General features: G+C 47.7%; 2 protein-coding genes and 2 non-coding genes across 7 annotated transcripts; 3 read left to right on the top strand and 1 right to left on the bottom strand.

Annotated features, from left to right (window-relative positions):
* The first annotated feature begins 1,304 nt into the window (after nt 1–1,304).
* Nucleotides 1,305–9,648, top strand: Znf672 (zinc finger protein 672). Of its 3 annotated transcripts, none has more exons than XM_028778740.1 (3): nt 1,305–1,371; nt 5,027–5,290; nt 7,197–9,648. In XM_028778740.1, exon 3 carries the CDS (start codon nt 7,238–7,240, stop codon nt 8,645–8,647), a length of 1,410 nt encoding a protein of 469 aa, XP_028634573.1. In that variant the 5' UTR covers nt 1,305–1,371; nt 5,027–5,290; nt 7,197–7,237; the 3' UTR covers nt 8,648–9,648. The 3 variants fall into 3 exon arrangements, with proteins under 3 accessions (XP_028634573.1, XP_028634571.1, XP_028634572.1); XM_028778738.1 differs by having other exon boundaries at nt 7,020–9,648; XM_028778739.1 differs by having other exon boundaries at nt 1,323–1,371; nt 5,027–5,072; nt 7,020–9,648.
* On the bottom strand, nt 9,621–17,203 carry Znf692 (zinc finger protein 692). 2 transcript variants are annotated; one of them, XM_028778736.1, is made up of 11 exons: nt 17,013–17,203; nt 16,774–16,805; nt 15,700–15,963; nt 15,254–15,302; nt 15,035–15,166; nt 14,525–14,743; nt 14,364–14,441; nt 14,201–14,279; nt 13,065–13,179; nt 10,749–10,848; nt 9,621–10,637 (listed from the first exon to the last, which is right to left on the bottom strand). In XM_028778736.1, the coding sequence occupies exons 1-11, from the start codon at nt 17,186–17,188 to the stop codon at nt 10,292–10,294; spliced, it is 1,590 nt and encodes a 529-aa protein (XP_028634569.1). In that variant the 5' UTR covers nt 17,189–17,203; the 3' UTR covers nt 9,621–10,291. The 2 variants fall into 2 exon arrangements, with proteins under 2 accessions (XP_028634569.1, XP_028634570.1); XM_028778737.1 differs by lacking the exons at nt 16,774–16,805; nt 17,013–17,203 and having other exon boundaries at nt 15,035–15,173; nt 15,700–15,888.
* A 4,078-nt stretch (nt 17,204–21,281) lies between these two features.
* Trnal-caa lies at nt 21,282–21,388 on the top strand. Its single transcript has 2 exons — nt 21,282–21,319; nt 21,343–21,388. It is a non-coding gene; the product is annotated as a tRNA-Leu (tRNA).
* A 235-nt stretch (nt 21,389–21,623) lies between these two features.
* Nucleotides 21,624–21,695, top strand: Trnae-cuc. The gene has a single exon. It is a non-coding gene; the product is annotated as a tRNA-Glu (tRNA).
* The last annotated feature ends 3,081 nt before the right edge of the window (nt 21,696–24,776 follow it).

The following is a 24,776-nucleotide window of genomic DNA, read 5'->3' as shown; positions in this document are numbered from 1 at the left end:
TGAATAAATTTTAAAAAGCAACTTGAAGATACTATCAGTTTTCAATGTGTACTATAAGTCAAATAATTATAGATATATTACAAAAATAAGTCACAAACTTTTTAAGTTACGCTTTTGTTATTTCAACAATGGTCTTAACAAGTAGTTTCATGTCTGTTGCTGTAGTAAAAAACCCTGACAGAGCAACTAAATGGAGCAAGGCTATTTTAGCTTACAACTCTAGGTTCTAGTCCATTACCGCAGAGAAGTCTCAGTAGCAGGAACTTAAGAGAGGTGGTTGCTCCTGTCCTAAGTCACATCCATAGTCATGAACAAAGAGCAAATGGATGCTTGATGATTGCTTGCTTTCTGTCGCCTCCCAGCACTTGAACAGTGCAGAACCTAATCCATGAAATGGTACCTCCCACATTCTGAGTGGGCCTTCCACCTCACTTAACCCAAGTATAAAAATATCTCCCAAGTTAACCTCGGATCAACACAATTCATATAATTCTCTTTGAGACTGTATTCTCAGGTGTTTTGATATTTTATCAAATTGACAAAACTAACCAACACAGCGTCTCAGGGTCTATCTATGCTGACTAGGAATTGCAGAGGCACGGGATAACCTTGAATTTCTGCTGCTGCTGCGTCCACCTCTGGAGTGCCTGGATTTTCGAGTCTGTGTACCACCAATCTGTTTCATGTGGTACTGGTAAATGAACTCCGGGTCTGGGCTAGTCCAACAGTCTGTCAACTGAGCTACATCCCCAGCAGGTTTAGGTTTGAGTTGGGCGTTCTAAGCTGCAAGCGCTGGTTGGAAACCCTTGCTCTGAAAGGTCGGGAGCTGTCTCCATTCACACCGGAAGACAGCTGGTCAGCAGAATAGGACTACTGCCGACCCTGGCAATGCACCTGGACGGGTCATTAATCTATGGGGAAGATTAACCAAGACTGAGCATCTGGTCTGACCTTACTGTATCGAAAGACACTAACTTGGTGACAGATGAGTGTCACTGGTCTCTCTCGAGTAACCTGACTCGGCTCTAGATGGCACTGGGCTCGCAGCCCTTTGCTCTGAGTGACAGAAAGGGGCCCACGCGTGGACAACCGAAAGGGGAAGCAAGTTAGCTAAGCCTGGCTAGTGACACTGCGGGCTGACCACGTTAACTCCGCCCTCCGCCAGGGCAGATCAATAGTGCGCTTGCGCGGGCACCACGCCCCAACAACCAACGACCGCTGCTGGTGACCCTGCGGACAGAGTGAGCCAATCAGCGTGCTGCCTTCTGGGCCCGCCCTGCACTACGCCCGCCCCTTCCCCCGCGCGCTGAGCCCGGCGCTGTCCGCAACGCATTGAGGTGAATGCGGCTCGGAGCGGCCCTCCGACGACTGGTGAGGGGGCTTCTCAAGGCAGGGCGGGCGGGGCCGCGGCCCTCGGCGGCCGCCGTCTCCCCTCTACCCGGGGTCGAGGGGCCCGGACGGGAGGGCGGCAGGCCAGTGCGCCTGCGTAAGTTACTCCAGGCCGGCGGTGCTGTCCGGCCGCGCACCCGGGAAGTCGCCCGCCTGACGGAGCGGGTCAAGGGGCGATGACAGCCTCCGGCCTGTAGTGACAGCTTCAGGAGACCCGGGGAAGCGTGTGCTGCGCGCCGTCTTGCCTCAGCGCCCCACAGTCTCGCGTCACTCGGGCGCCGGCGCCCGCGTGTGGTTAAGGCAGGCCCGCGTGTGCGTGCCTTCGGGGTGGGAAAGGATTCTTAGGGCGGAGCGAGAAAGCCAGGAAGACCTGGCTGGCTGTGGTGTGATAGAAGTCTGCCAGTAAGTTATACCCCTGACTCAGTCAGGGTCTGCCTAAATAAGGGCGGTCCTGCAGAGTAAATCGCAAGTACCGCACAACTTCAGTTCTCAGGTTTATGACTGCTTTGACCTTTCTCTTTTCATAGAAAACTGTTATGGTTTCCTGTATTGAGTTATTCTAGGCTGAAAGTACAGGCAGTGTAAGTCCTCAAGGTCACATAATTAGTCATGGAAGAACTAGAATTTGGATGCTTGCCTTTCTGGTTCCTCTAAGCAGGTTTGTCAACATAAAACGAAGCTCTCCAAAGGTAATGTGAGATATACAGGCTGCAGCAGAATTGGGGAAAATAAGTTTTAGATGCTATGTAATTATAGTCTTAGCTTTCAGGTTAGTGAAGGTTAGTGGTTTAAGTTAATGTCTTCCAAAAGCTTTGTCTGATGGTACAAAAGACTGTTACAACAGAGATGAGAGATACATGACTGTTAAGGTGACTGAAGATAAAGATATCCAAGATAAATTTATCACCCCTACCAGACTTCACCCTTCTGCCTCAGATGCTTGCACTATTGTGTTGGGGTGCTGGGAGATAAGTTTGGGTAGACAGGAAGATAATCTTTGGGAGAGCTTTTTGGGTGTTGTGTTTTGGTTTTATAAACAAAATCTTAAAGAACAAATTCCTCTATCATGTCATTAGTCACCATAATTCAGGTAGCAAGATTGAGGACAGCTTGAAGCTACATGAGACCTTGTCTCCAGAGAAAGTATGACCTAAAGTACAGTTAGCAGATGAGAAAACCCTGCCAACAAAAGAGGTGGGAGGCCTGGTTTTGGTTTAAGATTTATTGGTGTGTATGTGTTTCAGCATGTGTATGAGTGCACTCAACCATGGCGGTCAGAAGAAAGCAACAGGTCCCCTGGAACTGCAGTTGCAGGCACTTGTGAGCCACCCTACATTGGTGCTGAGGGTCGACCAAAGTTTCAAGCTCTCTTAAAATCACAGGGCCATCTTACCAGCCCATGCTATAGGTTTTAGATGCTATCTAGTGACATACTTAGCTGCTGAGTGAGTAGAAGATAACAGTCTCCTAAATTAATACATTCTTAAGGATCTTAGGTCAGATGCAGAGGTGGGTGGTAAATGGCTGTTACAAGGACTACAGCTGACACAGGATTACTTAGGCTCTCCATCTGCAGCACTCCAGATAAGTTCTAATCACTCTGCAGAATCTTCAGCATATGTGTGGCTTTTCACAGGTTGTGATCCCAACATCCAGAGCAAAGTATATATAATGTATATGGTGAATGGAACCCTAGAGAACAGATTTGAAAGAGCTAACACAGCCACTTGCCACAGAGCAGCATTTCACTCTGCTTATATGTTGGTGATCCCTTAAGATTTGATTACCTGGTAATGTCAAAACTGAGTTTATGTAAGTAATTTCTGTGATAGTCATAATGACAAGTCCACATTTTCAGGATTCATCCTATTGTTAATTGACACATGATTACACATCATTCCCTGCAGTGTAGAGTATGTTGTGTCCAACTCATTGGAAGGCCCAGCGAGATTGTAGTCTATTCTCCCATGTTCTTTCTGCTCCAAGATTTCTAGCCATTCTGTACTCCAGTCTTGCCCAGAGGGATAGAGGATAAGCTCTTGCTGTCTGTATGTTCTTGTATCTACACACTAATTTCTAACCTTCACAGATTTCACAATCTTTGCAAAATGAAAACTTTTGATTTGTATTTGGATCATGATCAGACTTGGTTCTTGAGATGGAGGCAGTTATCACTCCTACTCCTGACAGCCTCTTCAATATGTCACACTTGTCATAAATCTTTCTACTCACATACCATCCAGAAAGGAATGGGTAATTGAACTCTACCTGATTTCAGGGGTCATAGAACCTCAGGGACAACAGCATTTCGTATCTTCCTAGAGTTAGGAAGAATCCAACCGAAAAGTCGCTGTCCCTGGAGAGCCATACTCCACATTCCTACCTCAAGTTCCTGTCCCTTCATTTAAGTTCCATTTCCTAGGCAAGGAACCTAAGATTGATGTAGCACACACAAGCTGAATCTTCAGTCTCTGAGGAACATGCGAGTCTAGCCACCTTTCTTGTCACTAGACACACCCGCATGCGTTCAGTATAACTAGACAAGTCCTTAAGGAACCCTCAGGTTACATGGGAGATGGGGAAGGTAAAAGATAGCCACCACCTCAAAGTACGATGGATGAAAGGGTACACCCAAATTTGTAGAGTCATGTATTAATGCTCATGACAGCAGCGATGGTTTTACTCATATTAGCATTGAGAGGGGGTATTGCAGTCACAGCCCAAGTTCCAACAAGGTCTCCTAGATGGGCATTACAGGGACCTGTTTTCTAGAAAAGTGAGTCATATCCTTTAGAAGAGATGGTCAGGAAACTGAGCCTTGGTAAATTGGGGGAATGGCCCTCCAAGCTTAGTGAAGTTCTAATGGTCAGATGAATTTAGCAACTTTGTTCCAACACAGCCCTCTTGGGGACCCTGGGGTAGACTAAAATTCCTCTAAGTTGTTTCAGAACTTGAAAGGTATTTGTGTGATTGCTCCAGTAGAAATAAAATGTTAACCATATTTATAATATTTTGTGTGTGTGTATGTAATGCTAGGGATTGCACCAAGGGCCTTGTGCATACTAGAAAACAACCTAGGTCATCCCTACCCCTAAACATTGTTGATGAGATAGTTTACTTATCATTTTCATGCTAAAACTTTTAAGTAAGTAAGTGCATTTGAGCATCACAACACTTCCGAATGCTTAGTTGCTATGTGGAGCTTTTAGAAAGCACAGCTCTGGGCAGTTACGGTCAGTTTCATTCCTACTTCATAAACAATGTTTACTTAACCCTAGCTCCAAGATGGATATCCTCTATGACTCCTGACTTGAGCTTCTCATCCTACCCAAGAAATATTGGTATGGCAGAACAGACACCCAGAGAGAAGCTAACTTGATTTGCACAGTTGACTGTTAATAAATGTACTAAGTTGTGATTAATTTTGACACTGACTTGCAGTTGTAATAAGGTATGCTTGAAAGATGTTAAAATAGTAAAGTATTTAACAGTCAGGACCTGTTATCCCATGTAATTACCCTTTAACCTTTCTCCAAACTAAAACATAGTGGTTCTATAACACTTCAAGACTCACTCTCAGAGTAATGATATTTAGGATGATTTCTAAGTGTTCTAAGCATTATAATTTTTTTTCCAGGTTTCTGCCCCAGGCATGGACCTATTTGCTCATGTAATGGGGTGAGGTAAGGAAGAGATGTGAAAAAGCCACGCAGCAAGCTTGCACCCTACACTCATGTCTGTTATAGGAAGAAATGGAATCTTATTTTGTTTGCCTTTTATATGTACATACTTGTGTGTTTGGGTTACTTTCCTTGGGCAAATTCCTTGGGAAGCACTGGCCTAGGAGAGGGTGAGCACCCAGAAGCATGGGCTGAGAGATGCCAGCCTCCCAAGACCTCAGGTGAGTCAGAGTGTTGCTCTTGTACATTTGAAATCAGCCACTAGATTTTAGTTTCATGATGGTAAATATTCCTTAAACAATCAGCAAGTTTGGAAGGTAGAGGCAGGCAGTTCTCTGTGAGTTCAAGGCCAGCCAAGGCAACATAATGAGACCCTGACTCAAAAATAAAATTAAGGGTCTAGAGAGATGATGGCTCAGCAGATAACAGTACATACTGCTCTTCCAAAGGATCCAAGTTAAGTTCCCAGCACCCACTTCACGTGGCTCGGAACTGCCTATAATTCCAGTTCCAGAGAATCTGATGCCCTCTTCTAGTCTCTGTGGACCTGCACTATTGTGCCTATATCCTTACAGAGAAACACCTGCATACACATAAAAGTATGGTAAATATTAAAATTAAATTAAAAATAGAAAGCTCCCCTTGAGGATTCAGAGCTGACCACTCTAAAGTCGGCTCTTTGGCTGCAAAGGTGCCCCTGCTTTGCAGTGTTTGAAAATCAACTTTAAATAAAATGTCTGGGATTTAAAATTGTCCAGAGTGGGGTTGGGGAAACACACATTAAAAAGTAGAGTAGTATCACAGGTAAGATGAATAGCAAATGATAACTCGTGGCTCTATTCTCCCTTTGGTTTTAATATTTGAAAAATAACCATTTCAGAAATACCTTCCTCTGGCTGGGTGTGGTGATGCACCCTTTTAATTCTAGCACTCAGAGACAGGTAGTGGACATGGTAGTGCATGCCTGTAATCCCAGCACTTTGGAAGCAAAAGCAGCCATATCTCTTGAGTTTAAGGCCAGCCTGGTCTATAGAGTGAGTTCCAGGACAGCCAGGACTACATAAATAGACCCTGCCTCAAAGTTTTAAAAACCAAAAGACAAAGTCTGTCCTTCTTCCAGAAAAAAAGATACCAAAAGAGCATATCCCTTGTGGTTCTTCCACCCTGCATGGAGAAACAGATCCTAAGCTCACACCTCAAGTTTACTGTTAGCCACAAGTTTCATCCACTTGCTTCCAGTTACATACAGAAGGTAGAGGCCCAGACAGAAGGTTCTTCAGTCAAGCCAGCATGATAGGCATGGTACATTTTCATTTCCCACAAGAAAATGACTATTGCCATTTTGTTTGCTTTTTTTATGCTGATCTGAGAGCATACTTCACTAGAAGGTGTGTGATGTGCCTTGTCTATAAAAAGAAAGGCTGACTGATCTCTTACCTGGTTAACTTTATTAGTGACGACTCCCTCAGGGCCTGGGATCTGTCACAAGCTCAGGATACCCAGTATGAGGTATGGTCCTTAGATCAGTGTAGCCATGTCACCCACTTGATCGGCATGCGTGTCAGACCTATTTTCTGGTAGGTAAGGGATTCCCACCTGTGATACATTAGGAGATGGCCTAGGAGGGATGGCAAGTTAAGAATTCACCTGGAACCTAAATCACATCAAAAACAAAACAGCAACAACAAAAACAGATCAGGCACTTTCAGACACTTCTTTCTTGGCCTCTCTAGCAATGTTGAGAGTTCCTAGTTCTAACAAAGAAACAAGTAGGCACCTTGGAATCCATACCTTTCTACTTCATGGACAGGTATGATCTGTCCCTTTCCAGGCACTTCAGAGACACCCCTCTGAATTTCTGGGATTCATGTGAGTTTCCTCTCTTAAGAGCTAGACTAGCTAATATGTTACATACCTAGAGAGTTCAAGGTGCCTTTTCTGTGTCCCCAGACAAAGTTGTTGCAGCCAGTGCTGAATTCGGGGTGACCTCCCTGCAGGGATCACAATAATGAGCCCAGCTGTAGCCTGCCTTTTGAACAGCCAGGACATATGCTCTTGAAAGAAGAAACCCAGGAATCTGAAGAGTAGTTTTCAAGGCCACAGCCTTTCCCCTTTGCTACTTTCCAGGCTTTAAAACTACAAATTATTGACTGGGAAAGGCAGACATCATGTTCACAGCACCTGGCATGGCTGCGTCCCGGGAAAGACCTTATTCCTGCAGTGTGTGTAGCAAGAGCTTTCAGTATAGTGCAGTGCTGCTGCGGCACGAACGTGCCCATGGTGGCGACAAGCGTTTCCGCTGTCTAGAGTGTGGTGAACGCTGTGCTCGAGCAGCAGACCTACGTATGCACAGGTGGACCCATGCTGGCCAGACCCTCTATATCTGCAGCGAGTGTGGCCAGAGCTTCAGTCGTAGTGGCCTGCTGGATCTGCACCTGGGAACGCACCGAAGGCGTAGCCACACCTACCCTTGCCGCCTCTGTGGCCGTCGCTTCCCTCATGTCCCTGCGCTGCTGCTGCATCGGGTTCGCCAGCACCCACCTGAGAAGCCCCACCGTTGCCCTCTGTGTGCCCGCTCTTTTCGGCAGAGTGCTCTTCCTTTCCACCTTGCACGGGCACACCCCCCTGAGACTACCACTGCCACCGCCCCTTCCCCCAGCACGCTCTACCACTGTACACAGTGCCCACGGGCCTTCCATAGCAGTGCTGGGCTGCGGAACCATTCCCGCATCCATGTGGTCCCCAGCCTCGGTGACCCTGGCACTGAGGCCCATCGATGTGGCGTATGTGGTAAGAGCTTCAGCAAGAGTTCCACACTCACACGACACCTCCAGAGGCACTCTGGGGAAAAGCCTTTCAAGTGCCCTGAATGTGGTAAGGGCTTCTTGGAAAGTGCCACACTCGTGAGGCACCAGCGAACACACACTGGGGAGAAGCCATATGCCTGTGGTGACTGCGGACGCTGTTTCAGCGAGAGCTCCACATTGCTGCGTCACCAGCGCAGCCACCAGGGTGAAAGGCCGCACGTGTGTGCCACTTGTGGCAAGGGCTTTGGACAGCGGTATGATCTTGTAGTGCACCAGCGTAGCCACACAGGGGAGAGGCCTTTCCCGTGCCCTGAGTGTGGCCGGGGCTTCACAGACCGCTCGGACCTCACCAAACACCTGCGCACACACACAGGGGAAAAGCCCTACCACTGTGAGCTGTGTGGCAAGCGATTCACCTGCATTTCCAACCTCAATGTACATTTGCGCAACCATGCAGGCCATAAACCACACAAGTGCCCAGAGTGCGGCAAGTCCTTCAGTGTTGCCTCCAAGCTTGCACTGCACAGAAAGACACACCTAGGTGAGCGGACAGCGGAGTGCACAGAGTGTGGCAAATTCTTTAGCCATGGCCGGTCACTATCACAGCACCAGCGGTCCCACAGAAGGGCTCGAGCAGCTGCAATGGCAGCCACCACTACCACCACCACTGTAGTCACTGAAGTGACAATAGGTCCTACTCTCACTCTCACAGGGCCAACAGAACAGGAGAAATCAGGGCTCTTAGTATCCCCATTTCAGGAAACTTGCTAAGAGGGCTCCAGGAAGTGGCTGGGTGAACACACATTCAGTCCCAAAGAAAATCTCAGATGGTTTGGGAAGCCAGACCTGCTATTGTAACATTGTTGCTAGCTTTGTCTCTAAATGGAAATCCCCACCAGTTCTTCTATCATCCATCCTTGTATTCCCCAACTCTTGAGTACTAGGAGTCAGGGAACCGATGTCACAGCCCTATGCAAGACACACTAGGTGCTTGTGTTCTGTTGTTGCCATTCTGCTCCGTAACATGGGCCTGAGCTATCTTTGCTGCCTCTTCAGGCAACATATTTGGTCAGTCAGGTCTCTTCTGTCTGTTAATCTCTACTGATTTCTCTTGCTTGAGACATAGTTGCAGAGGTAACATACAAGCAGTATGAGAGAGTGGAATGGCTCCCTTCATTAAAGGACCAAGATCTGTGGCAAGTTTCTCCCTTGCAGAGGTACCTAGCATACATGTAGGCAGGCCAAGTCTTCAGCCTGGCCATCCATATATCTTTTGACAAGATGCCTCTTAGGGCCCAACAAGATGGTTAGGCAGATAAAGGTACCTGTGGACAACCTGAATTTGATCCTTTGAATCCACATATGTACTATGGTACATGTGCACACACAAAGAAGTGTACATTTTTTTTCTTCAATAAATGGCTCTTAGGACAGTTTTCTCTAACAAGGTAGGAAATGTTTGTCTTGGTATACAGAAGACTATTTGGCTCCATAAAGCCCAGTGATACTGTGTGAAACAAAAGATTTCCAGATGAAGCTTCAAGGCCCAAGAAAACAAGTTACCTGAAGTCCTGGGCAAGAGCAGGATGTAAAGTCTGGAACTGGTCAATGACTGTTTATAGCTGGTGATATTGTTACTTTCTTGGGTTTGTGACACCAAGAGCCCCTTTGTCAAAATGAATTCCAAGTTCTCTTCCCTTTTGGTGGTGGTTTCTTCATTGCTGTGACAAAATGCCTAAGAAAATCAACTTAAAGGTTTATTTTGGCTCATGGTTTCAGTATTGTCACTCCGTTTTCAACTGGCTCCACTTTGAGCCTGAACCAAATCAGAAAGACATAAGCTACCTACACTGGAGAAAGGACATATGGGAAGGATACAGGGAAGATTACTCTTCAAAAGTACTTTCCAGAGACTGTGGCCTCACTGCCTAATAGCCTTCAGCTATGAACCTATCAAAGGATTAACCCGTTGACAAGTCATGATCCACAATCCAGTTACCTCTCAAAAATCCATCCATTGTAGACTAACTAGCTATTTTCCCTGGGAGGCTTAGTTCTATACCAGAAGGCCAGACTGCAGGGCCTAACCAGAGGCAAATGCTAGACAGGACAGGGTCATCTGCTTCCTGGTCTAGTGTGCCCCTAGGCCAAGGCAGATGTTAACACTCTACAGGGAAGGTCTGTAAAGAGTCTAGAAGTTGGGCATGTAAGTGGGGTCAGCTTGTGATGCATTCTGACATATACTAATAGCCTGTTTTCAAAAGACTCCCAGATTCTTATAACTGTAGAACCAAAGTATACACTTGTGTAAAATACCATTTATTATTTCCTTGAAGGCTAAAGCCTGGCATCTGGAGCCCTATGATGCCCTACCCTCAACTGCACTCAAATATTCTACTTCCTGGGAACCACCACCTAACTCTTCTCTGTGTTCCTGGGATCTGGCACCCCCGGTGAAGAGATGGATGTCGAGGGGGCAGGATTAGAGTCAGAAGAGGTAGAGAAGCTAGCCCTCTCAGGAGATTGCAGGGGTTCAGGGGCAGAAATGCTGGGACTAGACCCCAAAGAGCCAGGTGACTCTTGTGCTGGAAGTAGGGCTGGGTGGCTTTTGCTACAGTGAGCTACCACACTGTCTGGCTTCTCAAAGCGTTTGCCACAGAATTCACAGGGGAATCGCAGGGCAGCTGCAGTCTCTGCATGCTTGCGTCGGTGCCAATTTAGGGAGGCCTTCTGGCGGCAAGTAAATCCACATATCTCACACCTGGAGCCAGACATAGGAAGGAGCTTTAGTTCACCTTCACCTCCCTGGGGGTTCTGCTGCCCACTCCCTGGCTGCCAGATAATAGCTTCCTCCATGGCCCCTGGCACTCACTGCAGGGGCTTCTCTCCTGTGTGGATTCGTCTGTGGATGACAAGGTTGCTGCTAGTGCGGAAAGATCGAGCACAGAATTCACAGATGTAGTCCCTGGTATCTGTAGGCACACAAGGGATACTCAGTTATCTGTCTTCAGGCTTTAGCCCACCACTCCCAACAGGTGGTGTCAGTACTGGGGTTCAGGAGTCTTTGGTCCTAATAGGCATATGGACCTCCTGTACCTGATTGATCCTAAAATTGAGTGAGATAGACAATAGGGCATCCAAAACTGCATTCTTGTCACCCTTTGTCCCTAGCTCCTAGGGCACAGGCATACTTCCCCTGTCTGAGGCCTTGGGCTGAGTCTCTGTCAAAGGAGTAATAATGGAGACCTAGAGCCTTGTGTGGATAGGAAATACCAAGTAGCAACCACACATAAGCCTAGAGTCAAAAGTTGGAGTTGCAGTAATAAGCCCCAATGATACGCCCCCACCCCCAACAGAACACTTAACCTAAGGGCCTACAGCAGAAACATTCTTGCTTCTCCTGGTACCCTTCCCACTGTCTCACCAGCTCTCTGAAAACCTGCTCGTCACGTAACACATCTGCAGATCTTCATCTCCATCACTCCCCTTCACACCACAAGCTCTGACATCAAGTCCTCTACACCTACCAGCCACTATGCTGTCATTCAGCATCACTGTACCTGTTTCCTCATCACTTTATCCCCCAACTCTGCTTGGGCATCACTACCAAGTGCTGTGCTACCAGGCTCCAACCACGACCTCCTGCCTTGTTCTGGTGTGACAATCTGATGATTCCAGGCCTCCATTCATCATCCCTACTATCATCTCATAGACCCCTTCCCTTTTGGCTCCATTTTCACAACTGCCTTTATGGACTTCATATTACCAATCTGCCATGCCCCTTAGCAGTACTAGCTTGGAAAAAGTCCAATCTCAGACCAAACCTATCCCCTGGCCTGCTTAAAGATAGGCATGAGTATTCAACTCTCCCCATGGTATTCCCTTTCACTGACAGGCTCTGCAATGCCCACTGTCCAGAATCCTGAAGACTATGGGCTGTCTCCAACATTCCCAGTACAGCTTTTTTTTGCCCCAAATCCACCAGTTAACTAGTACCCCTGCCCATATATATGAATATGTGGATGTCTCCACTGTGTCTCTCAGAATTCATCTCTTTCTCATCAAACTCCCCCAACTCTGGTGTCAGCAAGCCTGCCTTTCCTACTCTGCACCTTAAGCTTTTAGCCTTCCATGTAAGACCTTACTCCTCATCAGCAGAGCAAAACTACAGCATCTCCCACCTCGTCAGCTCAGCTTGCTTTGAACCCACACCGCTGTGGCTGTCGTCCCCACAGCAGAGTGCACCACACAGTCATGTTATCTAGTCCCCACTCCTTTCCTTGACCTGCAGCAGTTGTCAACCTGCCCTCCCTCCTTCCTGGAGCATTTTCTACACTTGCATCCTCAAGTGCCACTTTCTATGCCTTCCTCTCTTTCCCACAGGCCTGCTCTCTACGAGCAAATGTACCACATCAAACCTTCCTCCCTCCCTCCCATCTCCCCTCCCTCCCTGTGCAGGCATTCTCCAGGCCCATGGCTCCAAACACTACCCACATGCTAATGACAGATTTCTGCTCACTATAAATCCCATACTTGAATCTTGACATCTAATTAACATGTATTAACCCAAATTCCTACCCCGTGACCCCTTCCTTGCCTTCAGGGACTCATCACCATTTACCCAGCTGCCCAGGCTGGAATCTTCTGAGTGAGTGAGTGTCTGTGTCTCTCTCTCTCACTAAGAGCCTCAACCACTGCTCACCAACTGTGACCAGCAAGTCCAAGTCATCATATCAGTGTACATACACACCCATCTCTACTCATCTACAGTCCCTGACTCTCCACATAGCTGCTACAGCCATCTCTGAAAGGCAGCTATCTATCTACCTTAGAAGACCTCTCAAAGTAGAAACCACATCATCCTTACTTGAAGGCTTCCTCCCCATTCGTAGATCACGTAGATGCCTCTCACGTGCGCTGCCCTCTATCCCTCATTTCACTCAGGTCTTGCTTGCAAGGCTTCTTTTACCACATAAGTCACTTGTGCTTCCTGCTCTCCACCCTCCCGCTTTCCCTTCTCTTCATGGCCCTACATGACTAGAGTAGACATTTCACTAGGGTCAGGCTACCAAGAACCTAGTAGGCAAGGTTGCCCTTATAAGCAGGCAAGGGCTTATAAGGAGCACAGGGAGCAAAGGATCTGAGTCCTCCCCAGGACAGCTGAAGGGGCAGGGGTCCCACCACTCACCACTGTGTAGTTTCACATGCTCCTTCAGGTGCTTTTTAAAGTTGAAGGACTTCCCACAAGCTGGCTCAGGGCAGCAGAACGACTTCTGGTGGATATGCTGGTACTTCTTGTGGTGCTAGGGAGTGACAAGAGAGAAGAGGCAAAAGGATGCTGCCTTCCCAGGGAGACAGACTGGAGTTGGGTGAGCAGGCGGGTTCCTCTTCCACCTGTTTTCCCACTACAGTTCTATCGTCATCTGGGCTACCGTTCTGGCCTCATCCTCACCTAAGCCCTGAGAAGCACAGCTATCCTACCACCCTGACCATAACTGCCCTCACCTGTCACCTCTGGGTGCCCACCCACTCACTTCCTTGCACACCATCACTGCAATGTCCACAGAGTTCCCTGTACAAAATGCCACTTCAAATAACACTCGTCATTCATCCCACCTTGTCTGTCAGGGACAGAATATGGTGTGTGTGAGCATGATAACCACATTCATATGTGCTACAGTCTCTTGCTACTGCTAGTAATACATACCAATGTGGGGCTTTCTTCCTAAATCTGCTTTGGAAATACACAGGCCTCACAGGCTCTCAAAGTAGAGCACTGTTGAGGGAAAGGGGTTCTTTTGGGATTTCTTGTTTGTTTTTCTATTTTCTTTATTCAGTTTGGGGTTCTCATCCAGGACCCAGCATATGACAGACAAGTGCTCTACCACTGAGCTACACTACCTGGCAGCTAGTGCTTCTACCTGAACTTCCCAATGACTAAGTCCTTCTTATGTGATCTGGTCACATCGTGGACTATGGGTGGTACAGGATGGCTCCTACACTCTAATCCTGTTTCCAGAGTTAACTAGAGCAGCTGCTGCAGTCTCTACATACAGGCTCGAACCTGACCTGTGATGCTCTTCTTAGGTCTCCCCGACCACCTACACTTTCCCATCCCTCTGGCCCTCCCTACACTCGGAGTCAGAAGCCCTTAATAACTGTGAAGCATGGGCCTATCCCTCTACAAAGGCTGATGTGTTGCCCTGCATATGCTGGACAATTGCACTGTAACTGAGCTGTATTTACACCTCAGCCCGGGGTGTCTTTCCCTCAGCTTCCACCCCAACCCCAGTGGCCACACAGGCCTCAGCCTGTGTCCCTCACATTCAAATACTGCCTGTTGGAGAAGATCCTTCCACAGCCAGGGAAGTCGCAGGGCATCAGCTCTCTTTTGGCAGCTTTCCTGGGGGAGGAGAATGGGAGCAGGATTCCTGCCTGCGCTGCCTCACTCCTGACCCTCCCCAGAGTCCCATCTCCCCAGTCCTACCTAATTCTCCTGAGCCCAATCTGGGCAGTATCCTCATCCCAAGTCGGATTCGGAGCAGACTGGGCCTGACTCCCAGGGCTATGGGTAGCAAAGAAGAAGCCAAGGGCCTCAAGGGTGACACATCCCAGGACACCCCAGCCCTGTTTCAGCAATCAGGTTACCTGTCCAGAGACTCAGTCATTTGCAGCTCTGCAGACACCTGAGGGGTCCTGCTGAGTTCCAGCCGCACCTCAGTATCAGATGTCAGAGCAGCTGGAGAACCCAGAGAGGCAAGAACAGTACAGGGAGTGGGCAGAGTTGCAGGGACTGGCGGAATCTCTCCCTCCTTAGGTGTGTGGGTAACAGGGGATGGAGGTGGCCTAGGGACATCTGGTTCACTGCTGGAAAGAGAAGGAAAAGGAGAGCATTATCCCTCTGGGCATCAGTCACCTCTAACCCCTAAGTAGAAAAATCCCAATTCCCTTGGCCCACTCTCCTGCTTTCAGCCTCCCCCAGAGCCTTACTTCCCTTCCCACATCCCCAATTCAAAGTTTAAAGTTCACTTTCCCCAGCATCTGCCCTGCCCACCCTGCAATAAGACCATCCCTCCAGCTGGCACATCTCTCAGTTATATAGCCAGCTGCCTCTCCCTCTCCCAATCTGTTCCGCATCCTCCCTCAATCCCAACTGGCTCATCTGGGGAGGAGCTGTAGGTCCATGGGCTGGCATCACTGAGCAGCTCTTCTTCTTCCTCCTCCTCCTCCTCCTCCACATCCTGATCCTCTCCCAGGGGTGGGTCTGTCTCCAATGGAGAGTCTACTCTCCTGCAAGCTCAAGAAAGACAAGCCTGAGAAACTGCCACCTCACCCCTACTCCCGGTGCAGGTCTGTCTAGTCCCCCACTTCCCTCACCTGGACAGCCTGGTTTCTTGAGCCCTCTCTCGCTGCTCACATTCCAAGCCTGTTGGCACAAGCAGGTCATAAGAGAAAGAGGCCTATTCTCAAAGATTGAGGACAGTTTCTTCCCAAAGGCATCCTGGTTTGCTTGGTAGTGCTTTTTACAAGTGAATTCTCTTTGAAACCTTATTTCTAGTTTCTGTCGAAGGCAGCACACCATCACTCTACACTTTTGCTTCCCATGCCTAGCAATGCATGTGAGGACATATTTCCTTACTATCATAAAGAGATCATTACTCCAGCTCTTGGGAGGTAGAGGCAGGACCAGGCTACCTGGCTACATGAGAACCCTATCTCAGCCCAAAAACTTAACAGATTAAAAGATCATTTTGATGAACCAGTCTGAGCCAGAGAAGACTAGAAAGTGTTTCTTTCTCCGCGGCACTTCTTTCCTCACTCACCTTCAGCTTCCTGCTTCCTCCTGGCCTCTGAGCACCAGGTTCTCTCCGTAGTATATGTGAGAGGGGCCTGCTTAGGCACATCGGAAGGTGTAGGAATCAAAGAAGGTTCCCAGGAGAACGTGTGGCCTGCTGAGCACTCCCACACAAGCTCCCTGTCTCCACCTCCAGGCCCCCGGAGCCCAGGCACTAGGCTGCATTCCCGGCTGTGTGTATGAGACAGGAGCACAAGGTACTGCAGACCCTTCTGAGGCACAGGCTCCGGACCTGGAGGTAAGATGAGGCCATCATGCAAGGATGGAAACCCTTCACTCAGAAAACTACTCAGGCCATCCTAGCCCTCTAAACCCATGGGCAACCTCAGACCACATATGACATGGTTGTCGGTTGGTTTGTTTGTTTTTTTCTAATCAATTTTTTAAAGACTTATTTATGAGTACACTGTAGCTATCTTCAGATCCACCAGAAGAGGGCACCAGATCCCATTACAGATGGTTGTGAGCCACAATGTGGTTGCTGAGAACTGAACTCAGGACCTCTGGAAGAATTGTCAGCGCTCTTAACCACTGAGCTATAACTCCAGCCCCGGCATCAGGGTTTTTTTGTGGTTTTTTTTTAAGCATTCTTTTAAAAATATTTTATTTTTAATTAGTTTATGTATCTGTGGGTGTGTGTGTGCACATGAGTGCAGGTGCTCCTGGAAGCCAGGGCTGTTGGATCTCCCTGCAGGTGGAGTTGCACACAGTGGAGTCCCCTGCCACTAGTGCTAGGAAGAAAAGGAATGTGGGTCCTCTGCAAGACCACCACACCACCCAGCCATCGCTTCAGCACCTCCCTGGGGAGTTGGGGAGTTTCGTTTTTGTTTTCAGCCTAGATACACAGTTGTTTGTTGTTTTGTTTTTGTTTAGAGCCAGACAAACACACCCAAAGGTCCTGAGACAAAGCCCAGGCTGCTGCACTATTGCAGGCTTATTTCGGGCTTGTCCTCTTCCCAAACCCAGTAAGAGCTTCTGATCCAATTCTCTTGGGGCATAAGTTTCTGGGAACCGCCACTACCTGTTAACTTCTTTTACCTACCTGCACAGAGGACACAGCCTGAAGAAGTGTACCTGCCAGAGAAGAGCTTGGTGTCAGCTCAGAGCCTAGGAAACCAACCACCCTCAGTGCCCACACTCATACACTTAAGGGGCCGTCCCATTCGCTGGGGCTGCAAGGGGAGGAGCAGGCCCACCCTGTCCAAACAAGAAACCCAAGGGTGTAGGAACCGGCTTGGGGCTGTGCCTGGGTTCCCGCCCCAGTCCCTCCCAGCCCCTAACCGGTCCAACAGGAACTTGGCGAGCTGTGAGTGCAGGGAGAACCCTAGCCGCTCCTTGAGGAGACACCACTGTTCCATGTGGCCGCCCAAGCGGATGCGGCACTTGCTGCGGCGCGCGTCCAGCTGCCTGCGCTTCTCCCGCCGCCGGCGGGATGCGTCTGCCACTGGAGAGGCCATAGGCGCCCGGGCCTACGGGGGGGAACGTGCTGTCGTCGGGGCGTTCCGGACAGACACAGCTCCCGCTCCGTCTGCAATGAATGGGGACCAGATCATAGTGCCTCCGCAGCGCTCGCGACTCTCGGATCCAGCCACTCCTTCTTAGAGCCAGGGTGGACACTTGGAGCACGGGAGGTCACAGGCAGGGGGAAAGACATCGACTGGAAACTTGCTCTTCTTGTCTGGAGGCGCCCAGGTCTGCGTGCAGCCGCGCCTCGGCCTTCTCATTGCCTCTCATGCAGGGGAAGCCCACCCAGCACTAGCGGGGCATCGGGCCAACCCTCATGGGGTCTTACCTGCACGCCCCAACCCGCCTTTGCCCAGACTGCGCCTGCGCCTCCTGGACCCGCGTGCTTGCTCCGAAAGCCACAGAAGGACCGGGGCCCACCGCGCGCGCCGCCGCTGTTTCTCCTTTAAGAAGAAACCGTCCCCCTTGGCGTCGGGAGGCTGCGGCCTGGACTCGCAGAGGGAAGACAGCTGCCTGCGCCTGCGCGCCGGGAGCCCCGTGCAAAGCCTGCCGGGAATTGTAGTTAGCCTTGGTCCTGACCGACTGTCTGGGATTCTGTCCTCATCGCTCCTTCTATTAGCGTCTCTGCCTCTCAGTTGCCCCCAAACAAACACAAGCTGCAGCATCTGCCAGCTGAAGCCAACTTAGAGCCCTTTCTGCTACCATCCACACGAGAAGTTGCCTAGACTTTGTGCAGACTCTGATTTCACATCACCTACAAATGGCTCTGATGGAGTTATTCCATCAAGCGAGGGAAAGCTATTTCCATCAAGACGCTTGTCAACGACACCTTTTTGGTTTTTGTTTTGCCTGAGACAAGGTCTCTTGTAATTCAAGGCTGGTCTCCAACTCACTATGTAACCAAGATGACCTTGAACTTCTGCCTCCACATTTGAAGTACTGGGATTACAGGCCTGCACCTCTCTGTGTTGCTAAATGAAGTGACCAATTCTGTTGCCTCTCTGCCCTAGAATGAAGAAGAGTTTAGCTCTCTCCTCCTCTACCACACATTCATCTCACTTTCTTCTCAGCTTCACTCTCAGACTTTGTCTACTCCTGGTTTCCTCCCTCTTGGCTGGCTCCTCTTCTCTCTTAGACCCTTCTATGTTACCAAAAGATGGAATGCACTAGGCTCAGGTCCCTAGCAAGCCTCCGTTTTAGATACGCTCTTTGGGGGTGATGTAATTAGATCACTCACTGATTGATATTTCTGGCTACCCTTTTTGTATTCCAGACTCCTTTGACTCCCCAGTTGACTCTCCATTGTTAAGTCGGTTAATACACTTCATGTATATAAAGAATTTATGGCAGTGTCTGGCACAACGATGCCAACAATGAACAGCCTGGAGACTCAAACCTCACCCCAAGCCACTTACACTATTGACTGTTTTCTGTAGCAAAACACTACAAACTCAAAACAGCAGAAATTTACTCCTTTGCAGTTTTGGAGGTCAAAAGGTCAGCACCAAAGTGCAGGGCTACATGTCAAGCAAGAGCTCTAAGAGAATTTTCTCCTTGTCTTTTCTATCTTCCAGTGGTGACTAACATTCTGACTTCTGGCCACATCACATCAGCTTCTGACTCCATGGTCATACGGGCCTCATTCTGGTGCAAGTCTTCCTCTTCCTCTTCCTCTTTCAAACACATAGTCCACTTGGGTAATCCCATTTCAACACCTCAAACAATTATATCTGCAAAGTGTTTGCTACAAAATAGCAACTTATTCTGGTAGTTAGAACATGGATGTTTAGGGAAACTATGTTTCAGCATATGATAAGATCATCACAGGCTGTTGAGGTATCTCATCAGAGAAAGGTGCTTGTTGAGCAAGTTTGGGGCCTCAGTTTAATCCCTAGAACCTGCCATACGGGTGGAAGGGGAGAATGGCCTCCACAAAGTTGTCCTCCGGTCTCCATGACCATGAGGCATGGCACACATGCTCACACAAGATAATTTGTATTTTTAAAGATGATCGCCACATGTGGTATACCCCTTAATTCCAGCACCTAAGAGGCAGAGGTAAACAGGTCTATGTGAGCTCTAAGCCAACCTGACCTATATATCAAGTTCTAAACTGGCCAGGGCTATAGAGTGAGACCCTGACTCAAAAAAAAAAAAAAAAACAGTTAAGAAGACTTATCTTCATGGATTAATAGTTAAGAGTGCTTACTGCTCTTGTGGACAACCAGAGTTGGTTGCCAGACCTCACATCAGACAGATCACAGCCACTTGTGACTCCAGCTCTAGGGGACCCAACTCCCTTTTCTGGACTCTGACGGTACCTGCACTTGTGTCCACAAACGCCCACACAGACACACCTCACATAATTTTTTTTAATTAAGAATTTTGTTTAATGGAGGTAGGCATGGTCACCAGATACGATGGTGCACACCTTTAATCCCAGCACTCAGGTAGAGGCAGGAAGAGCTCTGTGAGTTCAAGGCCAGCCTCATCTACAAAGTGAGATCCAGGACATCTAGGGCTCTGTAGAGATCCATCACACAGTAAAGAAAAGACAGAAAGAAAAGAAAAGAGAAATGAAAAGGAAAAATAATGTATTCTCTGTTAGGGAAAAAAGCTTCAAATAAGAAGCCATATGTCAAGCACCACAGTTTATTACACGGGGACTTGAACTCACCCACATCTGTTGGCAGTTTCTGTACATTATATATTTATTCATTTTTTTTTACTACATGGGCTATTTTTAAAAAACAGCCTCTCTTCAAACTCTCCTCTGTGTGGTTTTAACATCCTACAAATCCATCATTAACCAACTTGTAGTTAAGCTCCTCTGGGCCCTTTCTTTGACTAGGCCTGAACCTTGGCCCCTAATCTCTTAGATTAGCCGTCCTCCTGGATTAGTCCACGGAGAACTCCCTCAATCAACGCTGCACTGAGAGATAGCCTTATGTGGTACGTCAAGTCCATCATCCCTCACCTTTGATGTCTAAGTCTCTGACTTGGTTTTGGAAGAATTCTGTGAGGTCTGTTTAGCGCCCTTGACATCTGCTCTTAGAACTTTCCACCCACGCTGGCCACCGGTTCCTTGGCTACAACTCCCCCACCCCGCCCCCCCAACCCCAGCGATCTTTGCTAGATCTAAACAGTCTGTTTCTCTCTGCTTCTGCAATAGTCTGAATAGAATAGCCTGAACCATTTGAACAAGAGCAGGATATTTTTCCTTAGCTTCATTCATTAATTGAATAAAAATCTCGAGATATATAAAAGTCATGATTGGATGGGTCATGTGCTATTGTTTTGCTTTTTTATTTCATTTTTGAGACGAGTTCTCGCGTTTCCAGAACTCACTGTGCAGCTAAGGATAACATTGAACCAATCCCAGTGTCTCCACCTCGCGTCTGTATATATTAGTTTTGGGGAAATGTTTTACCAAAAGAAAACTGCCCTCTTCAGCAGTTCTGATCCTTCTACCTTTCATAGCTTTCTGTTTTCTTCTGTTTTGTTCGTTTTGGTTTGTTGTTTTGGTTTGGTTTGTTGCTGTTTGCATAGCTGTATTTATTATCTCCATCAGCTCACCAGGGCGTAGGGAAGGTTGGAGTTAAGTGAAGGAAGAAGGGAGAGAAGGATGAAGAAAGAAGTTGAGGGGGGAGAGAAAAACGGGAAGGACGGGTCCTCTCAGAAGGCACTCCGGCCATTCGCAAACCTGCCCAGGATTGTTCTGCAGGGCAGCGCGTAGCTTCCCTTTGCAAGCTAAAGCTTTCAGGGTCGTCCGGCCGCTGCTGGAGCGACACTCACCTAACCCAGGTCGCTCAGAGCGGTAAACACGGAGCGCCCAGCCTGGCCCCCGGAAGTCCCCGGCCAGAGTTACGGCGCGATGCTCCATAGCCTCGATGCTGCAATTGTCTCTCCCAGAAGTACATTTCTGGGTTCACAGGCAGAAACTGCGTAGAGCTCACTGTGTCCAGCGCTGGCCTCGAATCTTTTCCCAGCAAGACAAAGAAGCCCTTAATTCCTACGCCGAGACCAGGGCCAGTGCCGGCTGCAGCACAGGCTCTAGGACGAGTGAGGCGAAGCCTGTACCCAAGTGTCAGGATGGCCGAGTGGTCTAAGGCGCCAGACTCAAGGTGACAAGCCTTACCTACGGGTATTCTGGTCTCCGAATGGAGGCGTGGGTTCGAATCCCACTTCTGACACATACTTTTTATTAAACTTTTTTTTTTAAAGTGTGATATTTTTATTTTTCTTCACTCAGGAACTCACTCCTCGTCTGCAAGATTCCTCACAGCTGCCGGCGTTGTCGCGTCCTCCCCGGCGACTGGTCGTCTGGTTGCCTGGTTGCCTATTCGCTGGTTCACAAGCGGAATTGCAGTTGCTCGTCACCATTGTCGTTACTTAGTCTAGTGCCGCGAGAGAACAGTAACTATCTCTTCCCTGGTGGTCTAGTGGTTAGGATTCGGCGCTCTCACCGCCGCGGCCCGGGTTCGATTCCCGGTCAGGGAAGTACGTGTTTTGCTTTTGTTCCTTGATTTTCCAAGTCTCATTATCTTACGAAAGATCAGACTAAATCTTTTAAGAAATACAAGTGAGATCGAATTGGTAACTTTCTGTTTTAACAGACAGTCATACTGCACTAGCGAACACCATCAGGCAGCTAGCCAGGCTTTGACGCTGAAATACTGTGTCTTCAGAAGCACCCAAATCCGCACTCAACCGCGCCCTGGCTCGCCCTCAGAACCAGCGGTTCCCAAGGCTGCCCGCCCTGGGGGGCTCACAGTAGCTCCTGAGGAAGGGAGTTGCTCCCTCTGCCGGCCTTTCTAGTTAAAAAACACATAGAAATAATTCAAACAGCGCCGCGAACGCTAATGTACTCTTTACCTAGAGTCAATCCTGGTCAATATTTTGTCACATTCTTTGTCTCTCTGAAAATAGGTTATTGATGAGACGTAGACAAATGGATGATAGACAAATAATAGGTAGACAGATGAAAGATTATTGATTGACAAACAGAAGATAGATCAACAGATCTGTGGATAGATGATGAGGATACGAACGATAAATAAATGACAGGCGATTGACAGATAATAAACAGATTGATAAATAGTGACTAAATGACAAACAGGAGATTAGAAGCCAAATGATAGGTAGATGATAGATGGACAGATGGATATTCTCAGGTGTCCATCTCCCCGTCCTACCATTTGAAAGTTGCCTACAGTTACTTCACACAGACATCTAAGAACAGGGACATCAGCATGTCCTCCACGTTTGCCATTTTAGTGCAAAACTTCAATCAAAACTCCTCCTGGCTGTGTCTACAGTGCCCTCCACAGCGGCTCGTGCTGTTCATTCTAGGAATTTCCATCACCTGTGGAAAATAATGGAGAACAAATGGAAGTATTTAAACGGTATCTATGTTCTAAATTACAGGCCCCTTTCCTCCTCTCAGTGCTGAAGCTCAATCCAAAAGCCTCCTGTGTAGTAGGCATGTGCTTCTCAGTGAGTTGCTACGTCTGCAGGCCTCCTATGTTAGGTCCTTAACATCTCTAACATCGTCAAAGGATTGTGAGTCTGTATGAGTAACTTCTGTTGCTTTCAGCTGAAATATTCATTTCTCCCTAGGCACCTTTTCTAGCTCTCCAGGTCTGCATTGTGTCTACTCTGTGTGCCCAGGACTGTACGAACTATGAAAGAACTGGGCTGTCTTCTCTATCAGGATTAAATAAGACAAGGGAAACACATTAGAGTTTTTAAAATAATCTTTAACTATGTGTATACGCATGCTCACAGATAGGTATGCATGTGTAAGTTCAAGAGCCCCTGGAGCTATTGTGAGTACCTGACATGGGTACTGTGCTAACAAACTAGCACTACAACCTCTCAGCCATCTTTCCAGCCCCAGAAACATCAATTTTTGTTGTTGTTTTTGGTTTTTGGTTTTTCGAGACTGGGTTTCTCTGTGTAGCCCTGGCTGTCCTAGAACTCACTCTGTAGACCAGGCTGGCCTCGAACTCAGAAATCCACCTGCCTCTACCTTCCAAGTGCTGGGATTAAAGGTGTGCACCACCACTGTCCGGCTCATTTTTTAAAAAAAATGGAAAAAATATCATCAAATCTCCCAAGTCAGCTTTGTCCTGAAATGAACAGCATTCTGTGCTCAAGTTTGCAGATTGCTTGCCAACTAGCACTGCTTTAAGTTATCCAACTGTGTGAGTTTGCAAGGTTGAGCTCTGACCCCTGGGTGTTAGCAGTAAAAAGCCAATGGAGACCCCCTTAGTGTGCCTGCTCATTCGCTTTGACATAGCTGTGCACCCTTCTGCAACAGTAAAACCCTTGCCCTGCCGAAATACCTAGGGTTATGTGATCATTTTCTTTGAGACCTCCAAACCTATTTCTAACAGGACTTAAAAACCTGGCTTCCGGGGCTGGAGAGATGGCTCAGTGGTTAAGAGCACTGACTGCACTTCCAGAGGTCCTGAGTTCAAATCCCAGCAACCACATGGTGGCTCACAACCATCTGTAATGAGATCTGATGCCCTCTTCTGGTGCTTCTGGTGTGTCTGAAGACAGCTACAGTGTATTCATATATAATAAATAAATAAAAAAAAACGAATTTAAAAAAAAAAACAAAAAAACAAAAAAAAAAACCTGGCTTCCCAGAGACCAGATATGGTGGTACACATCCTTTAGTCTCAGCATTTGGGAGACAGAAGCAAACAGATCTCTGTGAGTTTGAGGCCAGCCTGGTCTACCCTCTTGAATTCCAGGCCAGTCAGAGCCACATAGTGACTTCACCTACTAACCCAGACTTTGTCTGTTCTTATCTTGTGCCCTGTGCCTGGGGTGCAGCCCTGCCTGGTGTGGCACACAGCACAGGGAAGCTATGTTTTGATCTCCAGGTAGAGGGAAATAGATGAGATCCCCAAAAGAAAGATAAAAAAGATTATAGGTATACCTAAAGAATGAAAGACATCGTAAATAAGCTCCTGAGTGAATTCCAAAAGAATACAAACAGCTAAGTGAAAAACAAATCAAGTCAATACAATTTATAAAAGAGGAACTCAGCCGAGAGATAGAGATGCTTAAGAAAAATCAAATTTAAATACTGGATATGAAAAACACAACCAATCAAATGAGGTGCTCTGAGGAAACCTCACTGATAGAAAGAGTGATAGGCCAGACAGCGTCAAGGCGAGGTCAAAGAACTGGGACGTGTAAGCAGTGCTTTCTAGATGGAATGAACACTATGAAAAGACCGATCCAAGACTCATGGCCATAGAAGGAGCCGAACTTCATACTAAAGGCATTGTCCAAAACATTTTAATAGAAATCATAGTGGAAAATTTCCCAAATTGGGGACTGTGACAATTCAGATACAAGAGGCCTTTAGGAGATCAACCTGGCTAGCCTAGAAAAGAGCAAGATTGAAAATAAAAGTATGCTGAGTAAGATGGCTCATGCCTTTGATCCCAGTGCTCGGCCTGGTCTACACAGTGAGTTTCAGGCTAACCAGGGCTACATCACAAGACCCTATCTCAAATAAAATAAAATAAAATAAAATAAAATAAAATAAAATAAAATAAA

The sequence above is a fragment of the Grammomys surdaster genome, unplaced genomic scaffold, assembly GCF_004785775.1.
Source record: "Grammomys surdaster isolate TR1022 unplaced genomic scaffold, NIH_TR_1.0 340, whole genome shotgun sequence".
Taxonomy (NCBI): Eukaryota; Metazoa; Chordata; class Mammalia; order Rodentia; family Muridae; genus Grammomys; species Grammomys surdaster.
This window is presented reverse-complemented; position numbering and strand designations above follow the sequence as displayed.

What these genes read in the sequence shown, in the direction of transcription:
- Znf672 (XM_028778740.1), top strand. Translation starts at nt 7,238, where the DNA reads ATGTTCACAGCACCTGGCATGGCTGCGTCCCGGGAAAGACCTTATTCC.
- Znf692 (XM_028778736.1), bottom strand. Translation starts at nt 17,188, where the DNA reads ATGGCCTCTCCAGTGGCAGACGCATCCCGCCGGCGGCGGGAGAAGCGC. An exon ending in GAGGAAGCAGGAAGCTGAAG is followed by an intron (nt 15,303 to 15,699) that starts GTGAGTGAGGAA and finishes TTGTGCCAACAG; the next exon opens with GCTTGGAATGTGAGCAGCGA. An exon ending in TACAGCTCCTCCCCAGATGA is followed by an intron (nt 14,744 to 15,034) that starts GCCAGTTGGGAT and finishes TTCTCTTTCCAG; the next exon opens with CAGTGAACCAGATGTCCCTA.